At 46.5% G+C, this 19,621-nt stretch overlaps 1 protein-coding gene across 1 annotated transcript in view; it reads right to left on the bottom strand.

The window, feature by feature from the left end:
* Window positions 1–1,511: 1,511 nt before the first annotated feature.
* LOC130119633 (outer dense fiber protein 2-like) overlaps window positions 1,512–19,621 on the bottom strand; it is a 32,451-nt gene continuing 14,341 nt past the window's right edge. The window contains exons 11-18 of the mRNA XM_056288197.1: window positions 18,858–18,971; window positions 16,425–16,556; window positions 14,812–14,922; window positions 13,095–13,358; window positions 8,037–8,137; window positions 6,953–7,115; window positions 2,928–3,053; window positions 1,512–2,503 (exon numbers count right to left, since the gene is read on the bottom strand). Of these exons, the coding sequence (XP_056144172.1) occupies window positions 2,357–2,503; window positions 2,928–3,053; window positions 6,953–7,115; window positions 8,037–8,137; window positions 13,095–13,358; window positions 14,812–14,922; window positions 16,425–16,556; window positions 18,858–18,971 (1,158 nt within the window). The 3' untranslated portion in view covers window positions 1,512–2,356. The remainder of the gene's footprint in view (window positions 2,504–2,927; window positions 3,054–6,952; window positions 7,116–8,036; window positions 8,138–13,094; window positions 13,359–14,811; window positions 14,923–16,424; window positions 16,557–18,857; window positions 18,972–19,621) is intronic.

Below are 19,621 nucleotides of genomic sequence, written 5' to 3'. Positions count from 1 at the left end.
CTCAGAGAAATGTTCATTCTAACACAGGAGAAACTATTTTACATGTATTCCTTATTCGTCTAAGCCATGGATAGATATTGCATTAATCATTTTTGATACATTTAACAAACTACTCAGTATAAAAGAAGGTATGGTCCATTCCCTTGATGGTGATACTGGCTCATCTCCTGCAGATAATACCCTCAAAATCCTGTGTTTGTTTGGTAAATTTCACATTCACAAATCCAAGGTGATGGGCTCCAAGCCCAACATTGCTTTATTTTACATTGACCTGATATTCTTTTCCAAGTCCCTTACCAAAATAACCTCCAACAAAAAGGCAGTGAAAACATCTCTCACCTTGGAAAATATTATGAAACACGTTAGATAAACGAACAGCTTAGATTTACATTGTTATTTTTTCCTGAAAGACTCCTAACAGTGACTCTTAATATCATCATGTGATCATCGACCTCCTAAGTTTATTTTGGTGTCAACCCTTCCTTGTTTGTTTTATTCCTTTTTCTCTTTTTTTTTTACATTGTACTATAGTTAAGACTAATTGTTACTTTTTATGTTTTGACTCTCCCCTGTGCTGAAACTCTGACACTGTATTGCTGCAATGTAAAAACCAATTGTGCATGATAAAAAATGAATAAATAAAATATGTTCCAAAAAAAAACTTGATTTTTTTTTTCTTTTTTAAATGACAGATTGCAACCGGGCTGAACATCACCGCCACCAGCTGTGGTGTTACGTTGCTGTCCTTGTTCTCGGTCCCGTGTTTTGTATTTCCAGACCTAATTGGGCAGATTGTTTTGAGGTCCATGTGTTTGCCCCCTTTACCTTCCAGTTCATTCCATCTGAGGGAGAAACAGCGCCACCACCAGTCCTCTACAGCTACACCCCTTTAGATCCGTTAAGTGTGGCTGGAGACACACGGTAAAAACGAGCGCTTTCTCTACTTGGTTGAAATTCTGCCAGTTCACTTTGAGCAGGGAGCTGGTAAACAACATGGGGTAGATTGTTTTTGTCTGTGGTGTTTTTTAAGGAACTATTACGTTTGTCACTCAAAAAGCAGAAGAAGCTAGGGGCGTCCGGTCAGTGTAGCGGTCTATTCCGTTGCCTACCAACACGGGGATCCCGGTTCGAATCCCTGTGTTACCTCCGGCTTGATGTGTCTACAGGTGGGAAGCCGGATGTGGGTATGTGTCCTGGTCGCTGCACTAGCACCTCCTCTGGTAGGTCGGGGCGGCTGTTCGGGGGGGGGGACTGGGGGGAATAGCGTGATCCTCCCTACGTCCCCCTGGTGAAACTCCTCACTGCCAGGTGAAAAGAAGCAGCTGGCGACTCCATGTGTATCAGAGGAGGCATGTGGTAGTCTGCAGCCCTCCCCAGATCGGCAGAGGGGGTAGAGCAGCGACCGGGACAACTCAGAAGAGTTGGGTAATTGGCCAAGTACAACTGGAGAGAAAAAGGTGGAAAAATCCAAAAAAGAAAAAAAAAGGAAGCAGAAGGTGATGTCATAGGAAGACAAGTTTAATTTAAATTACAAACAAGTTTTACTGAATTATAAATGAACTAATTTAAAAGTTAAGGGCTTGTGTATGTTATGCTCGATCAAAACACACACAAATGTTAAAGATAACTTTTATAAGATAATTTTCAAGAACATGATCATAACAACTTAAATCCCTGTGCACAAGGAATGTACAGGAACATGTCTGTCACACTGGCTAACCTGTTTATTACAAAAATGTTTAAATTTTTTTTAAAAAATCTCATGTTTAAATTGGCTCTGAGGCTTGCTTCAAAACTACTGCAGCATGGGCGTCCGGGTAGTGTAGCGGTCTATTCCGTTGCCTACCAACACGGGGATCACTGGTTCGAATCCCTGTGTTACCTCCAGCTTGGTTGGGCGTCCTTACAGACACAACTGTCTGCGGGTGGGAAGCCGGAAGTGGGTATGTGTCCTGGTCGTTGCACTAGCGCCTCCTCTGTTTGGTCGGGGCGCCTGTTCAGAGGGGAGGGGGAACTGGGGAGAATAGTGTGATCCTCCCATGCGCTACGTCCCCCTGGTGAAACTCCTCACTGTCAGGTGAAAAGAAGCGGCTGCCAACGCCACATGCATCGGAGGAGGCATGTGGTAGTCTGCAGCCCTTCCCGGAACGACATCAACCGGGATGGCTCGGAAGAGCGGGGTAATTGGCTGGGTACAATTGGGGAGAAAAGGGGGGGGAATCCCCCCCCCCAAAGAAAAACTACTGCAGCATGATAAAGTCGAAGGTAAATCACAGACTGAGTCTTTTGTAGGTCCCTGACACCATGCTTTGTGAGGATTAGATGCCCCGTCGGGTCGACAGATGCATTTTGTCTGTTAGCTTGCAGGAAACGAGTCGCCAAACACATTCCCGTAGGAAGCTTTGAGGAACTGGACATAGTTCTGCAGGCTGCGGTTGGTGGAGTCGGACTGCTCCAGTCTGTCCTTCGTGCTCTTCAGCTGATTCTGCAAACGGCGCTCCATCTACACAAGGGAAGCGAGCACAAACCCAGCTGAGTGCACTTGTGAGAGAAGTTCTTGACGTCTTGCTTTAATATCAGCAGAGACGCAGTGCAACCCGATGTTTCTAGGTTCTTCCAGTTCACACAAAGTCCATAACAGAAAACAGTAGAGAACCAATATTTCCAGCTTGGTTACTGGCTATATCTTTAGATACCATTATCTCTGGTGATGTTAACTTATTTATGGGAAGAAATAAAATCAAGACAGGAGGAGGATGGATTATGGAGATCTGATCAATCATATCAAATATTAAGAACGAGTGTCAAAAATCTGTATTTTACATCGGTGGTAGCTGTTTAATCTCGAAGGATGTTGTTTTAGAAGTCACGGGATGGTTTGACTTTCACATCAAATACGCGTTGTGTGTGATACTGGTGTGGCTCACCTCCTCTTTGCTCCGGTGTAACTGTGCCAGTTGGGCTTTGGCCATGCTCAGCTGGCTCTCCAGATCCAGAGCTTTTGACTGGGAAGCCTTCTCTTTACACAATGCTCGCTGCATGCTCTCGTCCACCTGGAAGACAAAACAGAACGACTGTAAAAACCTAAAGTCAACGACTGGGACGATTCTTATCTGGATCAGAACCTCAAGCCTCTGTCTTGAAGATATTCTGTGGTTCTGTTGGAGAGAAACTGGAAACTGGCTGTTGATGTCACATGTCAGGATTTATTGATTGCTGCAGGGAATTCTCTTTTGGACTTTTTCCCTCTCAGTCGACAGGGCCACAGAGCCTTGTTAAAGGACGGCGTGGATGCTGAAACGAGCGCTTGAATCCAGGTCCTCCTTTAGCAGGACAGTCCAGCTGCTACTAACACCAACGTGCTGTTCTTGTTTGTATTTTGTCGTGATGTAAGCCAGAGTCAGCACTGGACAATGATACCATTCTGTCACATCTACTGCCATAAACATCAGGAACAACAGCTGGAACTGTTCCGCTGAACTTCTGTTCTGTTGTCAAAGGGATGGTGTCAGTTGATACAATAGAAAAACACATAGAGTCATGGATGTCAGTCTGAGTTGACATCACACGGCAGAATTCTGCATCACCTGTAATACAGAAGTGCAGTGGTGATTTCATTAATGGGAACTACGAAAAATATCAGTCCATGATCTCATCTCCATGATGAAAATGTGAATAAAATTTTTTTTTCACTTTTGGTTCGAGCCCGGAATGAGACAAAATGATGGCCTAGCAGAAGAAATGAAGGAACTTGTAATCCACAAGTTAAGCCAGCATGTTAAAACGATAGAAAGCACCAGAAAGGATATTTCTTTGCATATAAATCTTCAAGATTGTATTTTAAAGGGAAAATTCCCCACTAATAATCTACACAGGCACAGCACACAGCACGGTGGTTAGCGCGGTCGCCTCACAGCAAGAAGGTCCTGGGTTTGAGCCCTGGGGTAGTCCAACCTTGGGGTGGTCCCGGGTTGTCCTCTGTGTGGAGTTTGCATGTTCTCCCCGTGTCTGCGTGGGTTTCCTCCGGGTGCTCCGGTTTCCTCCCGCAGTCCAAAGACATGTAGGTCAGGTGAATCGGCCGTACTCAATTGTCCCTAGGTATGAATGTGTGCATGTGTGTCGGCCCTTTGTGATGGCCTGGCGGCTTGTCCAGGGTGTCTCCCCACCTGCCGCGCAATGACTGCTAGGATAAGCTCCAGAATCCCCATGACCCTGAGAGCAGGATAAGCGGTTCAGATAATGGATGGATGGATGGAATCTGCACATCCGGTGAGTGCTGGTGGTCTATCTAGGCTTTTTAAACTACAACCGCCTCAGTTCAGTTCATGTTGACAGAGAAATCGCTGTCTCCAGCCAGGAGAGCTGCTACGCTGCCTCCATGTACAAGGATGCGTCACAGGAGCGTTTCTCATTGGTGGAGATTAGAAAACGAACACATCAGCCGATCAGCCTTGTAGTTCTTCTGCAGGGCCAGTTCTGCGGGGGTAGCAAGAGCTTCTCAGTGAGAGACAACGGTGGCATGAAGTGCTTAGCAGAATTTTGGATTGCATCGTGTTTCTTGCATTACAAAACCTTGCATTTAGAGGAAGTGTTGATCGCCTTTACCAAGAAAACAACGGCCATTTTCTTAAGCATGTGGAATTTTTGGCCAAATATGATGCGCCATTAGCACGACGTCTCAATCATTCCAAGACTACCCACTACCTCAGCAAAAACATTCAAAATCAGTTCATTGGACTCCTAGCTGAGGCAGTGTTGGAAAAAATCGTGCAGAAGGTCAAAACAGCTGGATATTACAGCATCATGATGTGTCGCACAAAGAACAGCTCTCTCTCTCGTTTTGCGATATGTTACAACAGACCAGAAGGTAGAGGTGCATGAGAGCTTTTTTGAATTCATTGCTGTGAAAAGCACAACGGGCGAAGCACTTGCAGATACACTGCTGGAAAGGCTGAGTATGGCATTAACATTGATGATTGCAGGGGACAAAGTTTCGATAACGGGGCCAACATGAGGGGTGTGCGCAGGGGAGTACAAGCGAGGGTGAAGCAGGTTAACAAGCGGGCTTTCTTTGTGCCCTGTTGCCCTCACAACTTGAATCTGGCCATTGAACATGCAGCCGAGTCCTCGAACGAGGCCAGGAATTTTTTTTGAGTGCTAAATCGGCTATACAAATTATGCGGAAAATCAACGAAACGTTGGGGGATTCTTGAAAAACATGTACGCATCACACTGAAACCTCTCTCAGAGATCAGATGGAGTGCTCGCGCTGACGCGACAAGAACGGTAATTGAGCAGTTACCCCAGGTCATAGATTCACTCATAGCCGTCAGTGAAGATAGCACCTGTGATTCCGAGACCACCTCTAAAGTCACAAGTCTCGTACAGGCAATTGAAACATTTGACTTTTTGGTCAGCTTAGTTGTTTGGCACAAAGTGCTGAATACAGTCAATCAGGCCAGTGTCGTCCTGCAGTCACATCATTTGAGCATCGGTGATGCAGTAAGAGTTGTCACAGCTGTAAAAGAAGAGATGGAACAATGTCGACTGAACGGTTTCCAAGATGCTGTTGAAAAAGCAGAAGAACTTGCAGAGAATATTGACGTTCCACCGGCTTTCCCTGAACATCGTACGTGACGCCGACAACAACTTCCCGGTGAAATGTCAGTCGATGAGCCTTTGACAGGGGAGGAAAAGTTTAGAGCGAGCTTTTTCAATTGCTTGAGCGACACAGTGATAACTGAGACAGAAGAGCGTTTTTCATATTTGAGTCAGTGCAATCGTCTTTTCCACGTTTTAGAGGACATTAAAAATGTTAACCTGATTGACAACCACAGAGAGGCCTGTGAAGAGCTCGCGGAGTTTGTGGGGGGGGGTTGACGGTGGAGAACTGGACAGTGAATTTGGATTTTTGTCACGTCTGCTCCCAGCTGATGTAAAAAAAACCCTCTGAAGTGCTGGATGTTTAAGTTGAGAGAGACATGAAAACGGCATTTCCGAACACTACTGCCGCTTGCCAGGTGTTTTTTTACAATTCCATTCTCAGTCGCAAGTGCAGAGCACTCTTTCAGCAAATTGAAATTGATCAAGACATATTTGAGATCAACGATGTCCCAAGAAAGACTGTCTGCGTTGGCTGTATTGTCCATCGAGAACCGTGTGGCAAGACAGGTGGATTACAATGACACGATTGCAACATTTGCAGCGGTCAAGACACGACGCGTAAAGTTTTAAGGTAAAATAATGAGGAGGACTTTACAACAGCCCGCTGTGGCATGGTTGCTTGTAATTGTGTCCTGTGGTTGATATTATTTTGAATTAGTTGTTTCTTCTGGTAGCCTGTGCTCACCCCACACACAGCTGTGTGCTGTATGCGTGCGTGCGTAGGCCTAGGCTTTATGGGTGTTGGTGGTTGTCATGGTCGTGCATGTCTGTGTTTTTTTTGGGGGGGGGTGAGCGATGGTTGCTACCCAGCCCAGAATAGCATAGGACCGGCCCTGTTCTTCTGTCATCCACTGATGTCAGTGGATGATGGAAGCAAACCAGTTTGCTATGCGGGCTACACCCATACAGACAACACTGACAAGTATTGTGTACTTTATAGAGATGCCGTCACGATGATTAATAAAGGATCGAAATCTGAAAAAATTTCCCTTAAGCTATCTTTTTACTTTCATGCTATTTCACGGTATCTAAGGTTTTCTGAGACTCAGACAAACTTAGACAAAACCTTTCTACGTTCTCTCAACAGAGGGACAGTAATAAAACCATTATGAGGAGAAAAAGATCCGGCTTAGATAACACAGACCTAATCGACACATAAATACAAAATGCCCAACGTGTGAGACTCCAGCGATGCAGCACAGCCGCAACACAATGAACGGACAGCTGACAGGTGGTTTAACTTGGGGAGGAGGTGCTGGGTGTGTTGAGCGTGATGAAGGGGTCCAACCTGTCTCCTGGACTCCTCCAGTGTGAGATCCAGCTGTCTGGACAGAACGCTGCACTCACTGGAACGCTCTTCCAGCTGCAGCTGGAAGCTACGGATGGTGGCCTCCTTCACACTGAGCACCTGTGCCCTGTCTTCGTTCTCCAACGTCACCTCCTCCAGTTTCCTGGATGGACAAGAAACGGGAAGGATGAGAGCGAAAAAAGAAATTAAAAATGAAGAGCAAGATAGACTGTGGAAAATGTTGTCTCCCTGACATTAACATTTCAAAAAGCCAAGTTGACACTGTGAAACAGAGCCGCGTCATCACTTACGAATCAAAGTTCTCCTGCAACTCTTTTTTTTGGGGGGGGGGGATTTCCCCCCTTTTTCTCCTCAATTGTATCAAGCCAATTACCCCACTCGTCCGAGCTGTCCCGGTCGCTGCTCTACCCCCTCTGCCGATCCAGGGAGGGCCGCAGACTACCACGTCTCCTCTGATACATGTGGAGTCGCCAGCCGCTTCTTTTCACCTGACAGTGAGTGAGGAGTTTCGCCAGGGGGATTTAGCACGTGGGAGGATCACGCTATTCCCCCCCCAGTTCCCCCTCTCCCCCGAACAGGCGCCCCGACTGACTACAGAAGGCGCTAGTGCAGCGAACAGAACACATACCCACATCCGGCTTCCCACCCACAGACACGGGTAATTGCGTCTGTAGGGATGCCTGACCAAGCCAGGGGCAACACAGGGATTCGAACCAGCGATCCCCGTGTTGGCAGGCAACGGAATAGACCGCTACGCTACCCGGATGCCCCCTTGCAACTCCTCTTTTGAAGTCAAGTTTATTGTATTTATTGTGAGTTCAGTCATACTGGTGTATGAACTTATTAAAATGTCTCACAGGTCACACAGTGTAAAGGTAACATCTAGTGGACAGACACAGGAGACCGTTCCATCACAATGAAAGCTACAATAGGAATTAAAAGAATGAAGTTACCCCGATAAAGAAAAATCCCAGAACAGGAACAAGCGTGACACAGTAAGACACAACAGTTACAAGGCAAGGTCAGAGCATTACAATCACATGAGGGGAAAGATTCAGTTTACCTCTCTAACGTCTGGATTTTCTCTCTGAGGACATTATTCTCTTCCTGTTTAAGCAAATTCTGCTGCTGAATCTTCTCCAGCTGATCGCCTTGCTGTTCCACCTGGATGAACACAGTTGACAAGACAAGAGTTCTAATCCTGTGATCGTTTACCCACAACGCACTTGTCCATCTATTCTGTGTTGGCATCGTTGATAACTGAACGCTTGTTTGAGTGCGAGACATGGATGCATTATCTATAGCCATCCATTAGCCACCCGTTCTACATAACCGCTTAATTCAAAATAGGGTGGTGAGGTCTTCAGTCTGTACTGTATTACACTCACTGCGTTTACACGCACAGTTCAGTCGAGTTACGGTTATAGCTCAGTTAGGCCATGCAATTGACCTTTTGCAAAGTACCGCCCCAGAACGGTGCTTGTCCAATCCTACCTTAGCAACGGTCCGTCAAGCTTTCAAACACACAGCAAAATGCTGAAACGGTGTGCCTATGGGATCTGCAGACCGGATACTAGATATGTGAAAAGTTTGGAGGGGGTGTAATTTTCTTTCCCTTCCCGAAACCCAGAACGCAAGAAGCGCAATGTGGGCAATAGATTTGGCAGTACAGCAGCCCCCATGGCCAGCTTAACCCATCCAAAATCAACAGAAATACCTGTCGGCTCCAAGCTAAGCTAGCTACTAGCAATTATTGACAGCTAACACAGCTAACGTGTTATTACTGTTACTTTTACCCACACAACGCGCTGATTTCTTCCTTCATGTTTTGGTGTTTTCCGGCTACTTCCTGGATAGTTCTGAAATGCTTGACGGGCATAGCAACAGTAACTAAGGGGGGGCGGGACTTTGCAAAAGGTCAATTGGACTACGGTCGTTGTACCACTATACAAGAACCGCGGGAGAATCCCTAACCCCGCCCTAACCCCGACCTTAACCAACCCAACCAACGGAGGCAACGAGTACTGGCCAATCTGGCCAACCCTGGCGCTAGAGTGCTACGCGGGGCGTGTCTTGCCTAGAAGTGCCGCGGGATTCATAGTAACGCCTGGAGAATCTTTTAATCGACGGAGGTATGTCCCACCCCGGTACGGTAGGTGGCGATATGCCCCCTTTCAGCTGGTTGCTACTGGACCTTCTTCCGGTTGACCCATTCTAAATCCCGCTTCGTCCAACTTTTCCGCCACTTTCTTAAATAGTTCGCCATTCCGCGTTCTTCTCCTTCCATCCGTGTACTTTAGGGTATTCACCTCCTTTAGCTGACACAACATAAAGTTTGTCTCCTCGTCTGTCCAGAAATGCGTGGTTCTCGCTCCAGCGCTCGCCATGTTGATACAGTCGCTACTACGCTGCTCCACTTCCGGGGGAAAGACCGCCGCGGGAACTATGGAGCATGCGCAGAACGCCTAGGCCAGTTCGGGGCCGATTGACGCGTGCATGCATAAGTGGACACGTTGGTCCTTGATCAACGGGTCGTCCGACCCTTTAGTCCAGTGTTTCTCAACCGGGGGTCCGCGGACCCCTAGTGGTCCGTGGTGTAATTGCAAGGGGGTCCGTGAAAATAAAATATCTTTAAAAAAAAAGATCCTATGACATTTATAGAAATAGGATTATTTTACTCAAATGTGACTGAGACCTTTATCTACCTAAACTATAAAGGGTAACAGGACTTTTTTCTCTAATTACATCTGTTTCACAAGCGTAATTTATTGTATTTTAATAAGAGATCTCGCTCCCGTTTGCATTGTTAAAAGTTACTGAATACATATTCTGTTGTTACATATATCTGAAAGTTACTGAATACATATTCTGTTTTGTTACATATATCTGAAAGTTACTGAATACATATTCTGTTTTGTTACATATATCTGAAAGTTGCTGAATACATATTCTGTTTTGTTACATATATCTGAAAGTTACTGCATAAGAATTCTGTTTTGTTAACTATATCTAAGTTACAACTGAAAGCTCTTATTTTTGCCCCAAAGAGTGAATAAATGCTATAATGCAATTTAAAATGCAGTTTCTACTGTTTCTATCAAATTGCAACCCCCCTCCCCCAAGATCAGGTGGAGGGGCCCTCAGGGTAGATCAAAAATACGCAGGGGGTCCAGGACCCCAAAAAGGTTGAGAACCACTGGTTTAGTCGACTGGTTAACGTTGTCGCTTGCGGAGCGGGAGATACGGGTTCGCGTCCCGGCTGTGCCGACGGTCTCCCAGATTGCCCCCCCGAATTCACTGCAGCATACATGCCAGAGTAAATCCATCCCCAACCGCGTTGTCTTGGTGTGTTAGTCCGACTTCGAGAAATTAGTAAAATTTCAGTGGGACTAACACTTTTACATGTATTTTAAACGTCCAGTTTTAGTCAGACTAACACAATAAATCCACTTTTTCTAACATCATGTTTTTCAGTCTCTAATGAACCTAACATGCACGTTGGAGGGGCTCGACCCAAACTCGGGGAGAACGCGCCACGTTCTGCAGTAGAACCGGGCTGTAAAGGCCAGCCTCTCTAAACAGAGTGACTGCGAGACTGCTCCATAACACCCTTGATGGCGGGAACGAGGACAGAACAGACTTCAGTGTTTCGTTCTGTTCTGCGTTGCTTCATTTTTGTGCTTTGTGTGCTTTGTGTCAACTCCTTTACCATCTGCCCGTGAAGCGGGGAGATGCTAAAAATATGCACACTCGCACTCCCCTGCGTCATCCCCCATGAATAAATAAAGGCTGACATAGAAAACTTGGGTTACGTCTAAACTGAGCATGAGACACTGCTCATAAAAATCTAAAGGATGTATTTCCCTTTTTCAGTTTACAACTACAAGTAAGTCAGTAGGGTGGCGCCAGAGCTAACGCTAGAGAGACTTTTACGTATAAAATTCAAAACCTTGCCTAACGAGTTCACACAACGATACTGAAGCCTATCCCTGCCAGGTAAATCTCTGTATTTTGCAGTACACCAGAGATTTGAATCTGGCGTCTGTGGCGACAATCCCATGCTGGCGCACTGGAGGTGATGTGTAGTGACGCGTTTTACATCAACCAGCAATGACTGCTTTTCCAGAGCTGAACTTCTGTGTGATGAAAGCGTTCCCATGCCTCTGACTGGCTTGCCTTCGGGGCTTTCCGCCAGAAAGCTTCCAGGCTTGGAAGTTATGAATCATTCCATTCTCCGAACCGCCTATCCGGCTCAGGGTCGCGGGGATGCTGGAGCCTATCCCAGCAGCCACCGGGCGGCAGGCGGGGAGACACCCCGGACAGGCCGCCAGGCCATCACAGGGCCAGTTATGAATCAGAAACACTTTGTCATTTCGTTTCATGAAGCAAAATATCGTTTACCCCAGCCCACAGCAGTGCGACACAACGACAAAAAAATATTTAGAAAAATACAAGAACTACAAGAACGCATACTATATCCAAACTAACACATGTATCTTAACTAAACAAAAAGGGGAAAAAATCACTGTCCAGGAGAACGAACGCCACCCAGGATGACTGTCAGAACTGCTGGTCTGCATGGGCAAGTAGCTAGCTTAGCCTGACCCGCTTCCGCATCCTGTCAGACCGCCCTCGGTGTTACCTCTTCGGGCACAGCTGCGGGCAGGGCCGTGGTCCCTGGGCCCACAGGATGCGGCAGACCGAGCTCCCTCAGCCGATCCAACGCCAGCTCTCCCAGCCAGACAACTTCGACACACCTCCCCGGCACCCCACACAGTGACACTAAAACCACAGTCAAGGCTAGGTGAGGCCGCCACCAGACCGCCCTCAGTGTTATCGGAACTGCCGGTCTGCATGGGCTTAGCCTGCCCCACTTCCGTGTTCTCTCAGACCGCCCTCAGTGTTACCTCTTCAGGCCCAATGGAGCAGGTAAATGATGGTGTCCTCCACTCCAATGTTAGCCTGGTAGGCAAACTGCAGGGGGTCCAGTCCTCCCTTCACCAGGGGTCTGAGGTGAGCCAGCACAAGACTTTCCAGGGTCTTCATGATGTGGGAAGTCAATGCCACAGGTCTGTAGTTGTTCAATACAGTGGGGCACCCTTAGGTACAGGGACCAGGCAGCAAGTCTTTCACATCACTGGGACTCTTCCAAGGCTCAGGCTCAAGTTGAAGATGTGCTGGAGGACTCCTTACAGCTGGTCTGTGGATGCCCTGAGGACAACTGGTTTGATGCCTTCAGGGCCTGCTGTCTGGTCGGAGGTGATGTTGATGTGTAATTGTGTGGGGGTTGATAATCCAGGAGGAAGGACAGGGGGTGGGGAGTGGGGGGTGCTGGAGGATGGTGGAGCCATAGGGGGGTATGGAGGTAGGACAGCAGGGGGGGAAGGAAGGTGTAACAGGAAATGGCTGTGCGGAGACACTTGAGTCAAACCTGTTGAGAAACAGATTTAATCGTCAGTCCTGGCTTGGTTCCATCTGGCCACATTGTAGCCAGGGATGATTTTCATGCCAGACCACACCTCTCATGCTGCTCTATTGCAGCTTGCATTCATCTCCCAGCTGTAGGAGTCTTTGCTCTTCCTGGTCTTCACCTTCAGCTCCCTCTGCACCCATGTCAGCTCCTCCCTACCCTTGCTACCGGGATCTATAATGTTTATAACAACGGCAGCTCTAGGCGTGTTTATTTTACTTTCTATTTTGCATTCTTCATAACTGAGGCGCATATGTGACCCACTGCCTGATTTTACCATTTCATTAATTCCAGTTTGTTGTTAACGCCCTGTTTATGAATAATATTATAAGGTCGTAGATAAAAAAAAAAGAAAGAAAAATGGGAACATATTTGGAAATCATCATCACACCATCATCGGATATGCACATTTTATGATATTTACATGTACACTTCTTCACGCTGGCTTCACCATGTTTTAATTACAGAATTTATATTTCCGGGGTTTCCCCTGTCATCCCCATAGACTGTATGGTTACCTCCATTTTAAACATCACAACACAAACAAAGTCTGCACAACTGTGGACTTATTGAAAGTCACAGCCGTGACCCCCTTACAGACTTATCAGGAACACGGGTGCAAACACTGCCTCCACGCCGGCGTGTGCTCACCTTGTGTCTGACGTCCGACAGGGCAGCGCTCTGCTCGGTGCTCCTCCTTCCCTGAGCATCGGCTTCGCCCTGGGCTTCTCGGAGCTGACGCTCGGTCCGCCTCAGTTTCTCGGGCAGCGGCTCCAGTTCCCTGAGTCGGCACAGTAGCTCCCTCCTGACCTGGTCCAGCTCCCTCTCCAGGCTCCCCTTCAACTCCCGGGCCTCCCTTTGCGTAGTGCTCAGCTTCACGGAGTACTCTTCCGACTCCAGCCGAGCTTGCTCGGCCTGAAGAGCAAAACAAAAAAACAAAACAAACAACACTAGCTAGCTTAGGTCTGCAAAGTTCATAATTCATACGTGGTGGTAGCTTTAGCTCCAGGTTACAGTGAGGTTTTGAGTATTAGCACATCTTAGCTTCAGATAAAATCTAAATCTATTGCTCTGTGGATTTGGGGGTCTTTGAGGTCCATAACGACCTATGACCTTTTCAAACAGGACAGTGCATTCATCAAAAAACTATTTAAATTCCCAATGCAGTACTGTCTCCAGCAATGTCAAATTTACAAAGTACACCATTGCACTGCTGCTTTCCTGTTTCACCTGTTTAAGGTCATTCCTTGTAGACATTCCTGAAGATTGTTGTGTTGTTATTCTATGTATTTACCAGTGGCGGCTGGTGCTAAAACATTTTTTTTGGGGGGGGTGCAATTTAGCTTGGCGCAGCCCACCTGACAGCTGCTTTAATGTCCACACAGTCACCGAGTTATTAAGAAGGACAATGCAGCCTATAGATTTTATCAGGGTTCGTAGACGGTGGATGATTGACAGTCGAGACGAGGCGTGGTGGTGGGTGTGAACATGACTGACAGCCACGAGAATTGTCCAATGACATTAGATCAACAAACATTAGAACACCAATTCACTGCCAATAAAAGTGGGAGTGTCTGGGGCAGCACAGAACTGCACCCCTGGAAAATCTGAAGAAACCAATCAGACAGCAGCCTCAGGTCACCTGCTCGCCACAAGTGTGAGGGCTTACATAAGGTCTGGTTGGGCCGGCGCCCCTCACCCAGGAAGTATATGTATTCAGACAGAAACAAACCAAATACCATTTGAACCAGTATTTAATGCTGCTGACAGCCGCTCACAGACTAAAAACACTTTTATTTCATCATTATTTGCATCATACAACTAAATTATATTTAACATGTTTAAGTAGATTTTCGTCTCTGAATATTTGAAGGGGGCAGCGCCCCAGCGCCTTGTACTGGCCAGCCGCCACTGGTATTTACACTGAGAGCCACTAAACCGGAGTCAAATTCCACGCATGTGTAAACATTCAAGGCCAAATAAAGAGGATTCTGATGCTGAATGGATTTTTTTTTTTTCAAATGATGGACACGTGTATCAGATACCTTCAACAACAAAGTTTCTGGTACTGTGTAAAATAAATCTTTCATTTCATTCAACCTGAGTATATCTTATGCATTAGCATCGCCCTGAATAGCACGCGCACAGTTTTTCTTTCAACATGACATTATTTCATATGCGCTGCCGTTATGTCGATATTCGACAAAATCACAAATTCCCAGCCAGGATTCTTTTCGTTCATATTCTGTTGAGAAATACTGAAAACGAAGCCTGTCCCTAAAGATCCAACCAACTGTTCCAGCTGTCAAAACGGCGGCCGGTAGGTTTGGGCGTAGGGGAAGAGTGAGGCCAGAGAGGTTGGCTGTACCTTCATCTTGTACATCTCCACCATGCTTTTCTGCTTCCTGATGGACGTTTTGAACTGAAGAGCTTCAGTCTGGAGCTCCTTCAGCATCTCCTCAGAGGACGTCAAGGAAGCCTTTGAAAAAAGAAAAAGAAAAAAAGAAAATCAATCAGGGAAGGAATAACCACATTTGTTTCGCACGGGTCGCTTATCTTAAAGCGGGAATCTCGAAGACTCTGGTTACGCTCTTCTTTGGCCTACTTGACTATTTTGTCCACCACAACACCGGAACAAAGAGCATTTGTTCCAGGCGTCCGGGCGGCGTAGCGGTCTATTCTGTTGCCTACCAACACGGGGATCACCGGTTCGAATCCCCGTGTTACCGCCGGCTTGGTCGGGCGTCCCTACAGACACAATTGGCCGTGTCTGCGGGTGGGAAGCCGGATGTGGGTATGTGTCCTGGTCGCTGCACTAGCGCCTCCTCTGGTTGGTCGGGGTGCCTGTTCGGGGGGAGGGGGAGCTGGGGGGAATAGCGTGATCCTCCCACGTGGTACATCCCCCTGGTGAAACTCCTCACTGACTACGTTTACATGATGTTAGAAAAAGTGGATTTACTGTGTTAGTCCGACTAAAACTGGACTTTTAAAATACATGTAAACGTGTTGGTCCGGCTGAAATCGTACTAAATGGAATTTCTGGAAGTGGGACTAACACACCTAGATAGCGCGGTTGGGGATGGATTTACTCTGGCCTGTATACGCTTAAATCGGCCCTGAACTGGCCTAGGCGTTCTGCACATGATCCACAGTTCCCGCGGCGGTCTTTCATCCAATAGCAACCAGCTGAAAGGGGGCATATCGCCACCTACCGTACCGGGGTCAGACATACTTCCGTCAATAAATCGATTCTCCCCGTTCTTGTATACTGGGACAACGACAGTAGTCCAGTTACATGGCCTAATCGAGCGATAACCGTAGCTTGACTGAACTGTGTATGTAAACGCACTGACTGTCGGGTGAAAAGAAGCGGCTGGCGACTCCACGTGTATGGGAGGAGGCATGTGGTAGTCTGCAGCCCTCCCCAGATCGGCAGAGGGGGTGGAGCTGCAACCGGGACGGCTCGGGAGAGTGGGGTAATTGGCCGGATACAATTGGGGAGGGGAAAAAGGGGGGGGGGGTAGCATTTGTCCCCCTATTCTCTCTGGTGGACCAGCCGCTGCTGGTTGACATAGAACCCCTCACTTCCTGTGTTTTTGGTGGGAATGTCGCCACAGACGCAAGTTTGTATCTGTCCGTATTACTGCAAATGCAAGCGCCTTCATCAGCGGCCAGTGGGCTGAATCATCTCGTCACCTTGTTCGGTGAAAGACTGAAACTTAACGAACATTTATCTAAGGGAGAATGTTCGAGCTTGCCGCTTTAAACCTAAATACATAATTCTACATTAACTTGGCAGCTTAACTCCCCTCCATACACCTCCTACACCTAAAATAATGTCTGCATCCCACCTCCAACCTTCATTTCTTGACCTGGATTCAGATCCTACACTCATCATCAACCGGATCTGAGCTGGGATTGAATGCAGGTTCTAAACTGGGGTCTGATGTGGCTCTGATGTGGGATCTGTGTGAATTTAACCTTGAGTCTCTGGTTGTCCAGCTTGGTGGAGGCGTTCTCGGCATTGAGAAGGTGAAGTTGGTCCTTCAGCTCCTCCCTCTCCACCCGGAGCCTCTCTCCTGAGGTCTGCAGCTGGGTGTTCGTCTCCATCAGCTGCCTGTGAGGTCGGGATATAGAGGACATTTCATATTACGTTCGGCATTCTCCATTTCAAATTCTTGTCCAGTTTCCAGACATTCCTGGCTTAACAGGAGTGGAGGATTTGGACCGGTGTTTGAGACGCCGCTAGTGGCTGGCAATATGACTGTTGATACGGCCGACTAGCCAACAAAAACCCCCAATAAGCCTCAACGGACAAAACAAGGGAGATTAAAAGAGTAAATTCCCCTTCTGGGACTCGGTTTACCCCTTTTGGACCGCTTTGGTGACTCTAGATAACCTCGGGCTGATCGCCTGCCCTCTGTGCCGGCGACGTCTCATTTGAATGTCTTCCCTATCAACTCTCGATGGCACTTCTGCGCCTACCATGGTGACCACAGGTAACGGGGAATCAGGGTTCGATTCCGGAGAGGGAGCCTGCGAAATGGCTACCACATCTAAGGAATGCAGCAGGCGCGCACTTACCCACTCGCGGTTCGGGAGTGGCAAAGGGCACAGAAAGAAATTACAGTATGGGCGATCCGATGCCAAAATGTGTTGATCAGAACACTCACCCTACCCCGTCATTATCAAAGCCAAGCAAGGTGAACCGCTGAGTGCACCTCTAACCACCGTGTACACACCCAGAGTGACACACCCACCACCAACGCAGTGTACACAAACGAACCAAGCTCATGAATATGCAAGCACCTGACATCTAACGTCTCAATGCGTTTTCACATACGAGGGATCTCTCAAGTGAAGTGATCTCGACTAAATCACAGAAGGTTGAATCAGTTCATGTGGACACGTTTACTGACAGATATGTTTCATCACTCATCTAAGTGGCCACTCCAGTCTCATCTGACTGCAGGTGTCCACACCCGTATGAACAATACACTGACTGCAGGTATCTCCACCCTTATAAACAATACAGTGACTGCAGGTACCTCCACCCTTATTAACAATACAGTGACTGCAGGTACCTCCACCCTTATTAACAATACCGTGACTGCAGGTATCCCCACCCTTATAAACAATACAGTGACTGCAGGTACCCCCACCCTTATAAACAACACAGTGACTGCAGGTATCTCCACCCTTATAAACAATAAACTGACTGCAGGTATCCCCACCCTTATAAACAATACTGTGACTGCAGGTACCCCACCCTTATAAACAATACTGTGACTGCAGGTACCCCACCCTTATAAACAATACACTGACTGCAGGTACCCCAGCCCAGCAGTCCTCTGCAATCCTCTGTGAATAGTACACATGGCCATCGTAACTCTCGTTAATGGTCACAGCAATTTACATGTGAAACTGATCGTTGTTTTGGGCCGTTATGCCACTGTATTGTTTATAAGGGTGGGGTACCTGCAGTCACTGCATTGTTTATAAGGGTGGGGGTACCTGCAGTCAGTTGAAACTGAAGAGGTCACTTATGCCCCTTTTCCACTGCATGGTACCGGCTCCGCTCAACTCTACCCTACTCGATGGGTGATGAAGATGGGTGATGAAATGTTTCTCTCAGTAAACGTTGTGCCCAGATGAACTGATTAAATTTTCTGTGATCTTCTTCCCTGGATTATTGCACGTGCATAAAGACATCCTTACTAAAACATCACCCAAAATGTCGTACTTGTGTCCCAAAACATTTTCCGCCTTTATTGGATAGTGATAATAGAGCGAGAGACAGGAAAGGCAGGGGAGAGAGAGAGGACAACATGCAGCAAAGGGCCCAGGCCGGATTCGAACCCAAGCCACTGCAGTAAGGACTCGGCCTTGTGTGGTAGCACTCTACCAGGGGAGCCACCGGGGCGCCCAGTCCCAGAACAATTAGAGGGCGGCGTATTAAAAATGAATATACACAAACATGTAAATGTACATGACATGTGAGAGTAATGAGAGAAAATAAACTGTTTTAAAGAGATCACAGACTCGGGGAATCACCGTGAGAATAAAGGGGTCCGAATTCATTCACTCAGCACACATCAAAATCAGTAGAGGAGAGTCGTTCTCGGTCAGTTAGAATTAACACTCAAGTCTTCTAGTCTTTTTAACACCTCTATAAAGCTCTCTGAATCACCAGCCCTCAAAAACACCCCAGCTCTCAACCGCCACAACCTCCTCCGCAAGCCAGTTGATTGGCCCAGTTTAAACACACCCACATTTAGAGCATAAAGCCCCATTCATGAGATTTTGTTTTTTGACTCGCACAGATCTGTATTTTCTTATTTTCTTGGTTTTAATGTTTGACGAGAAGAAAATATTTTGAACAGGAGACACGTGGGCATCTGTTCCTGAGTGCACTCGCCTTCTGACAGCAGCGACCTCCTCTTCAAGTCTCTCTTTCGCCGACACCTCTTGAGAATGTCGGCTGCACCAGTCGCTGGAGGTGGACAGAGCCTGGGCCAGCTGGGACTCCTGACAACACACACAACCACACCGGTCTCATTTCCGATTAAACACCATAACCATCACTACCACCACTATCAATCGTAAATTCCTTATGGATATTGATATGCACCAAACCACCACAGCTATGGACTGTGCAGGTAGAAGCTCGGTACTCAAAACTATTACTACTACAACTACTACTGCTAATAACAATAACAATAATAATAATTATTATTATAATTATTGTTACTATTGTTATTATTATAAACCTAATTTTACAAACACTTTTCAAAATAATTGTTAATTTTTTTTACATTTTTTTAAGCAAAACACATCGATATGTTAAAAATAGCAAATAATAATAATAATTATTACATTTATAAAGCATTTTATAAAAATAAATAATAAGAATATAATAATAAAAATAAATAATATATATAATATAATATATAATATATTTAAAGAATATATAAAATATAACAAACCATATAAGATAAAATAATATAATAATAAATAATAAAAAAATATCATAAAAGATTAAGACTAGAGAATATTTCAGAAGATACCAATCAAAAGAGGATAAGACAGTAAAACAGACTTGGAAAAGTGACGCTCCATACTCATGTAAGAACACTAACACCAGCAACGCTGGCAGGGTTTGGGGTTTGATTCCCACT

Source organism: Lampris incognitus, chromosome 1 (genome assembly GCF_029633865.1).
Source record: "Lampris incognitus isolate fLamInc1 chromosome 1, fLamInc1.hap2, whole genome shotgun sequence".
Lineage (NCBI taxonomy): Eukaryota > Metazoa > Chordata > Actinopteri > Lampriformes > Lampridae > Lampris > Lampris incognitus.
This window is presented reverse-complemented; position numbering and strand designations above follow the sequence as displayed.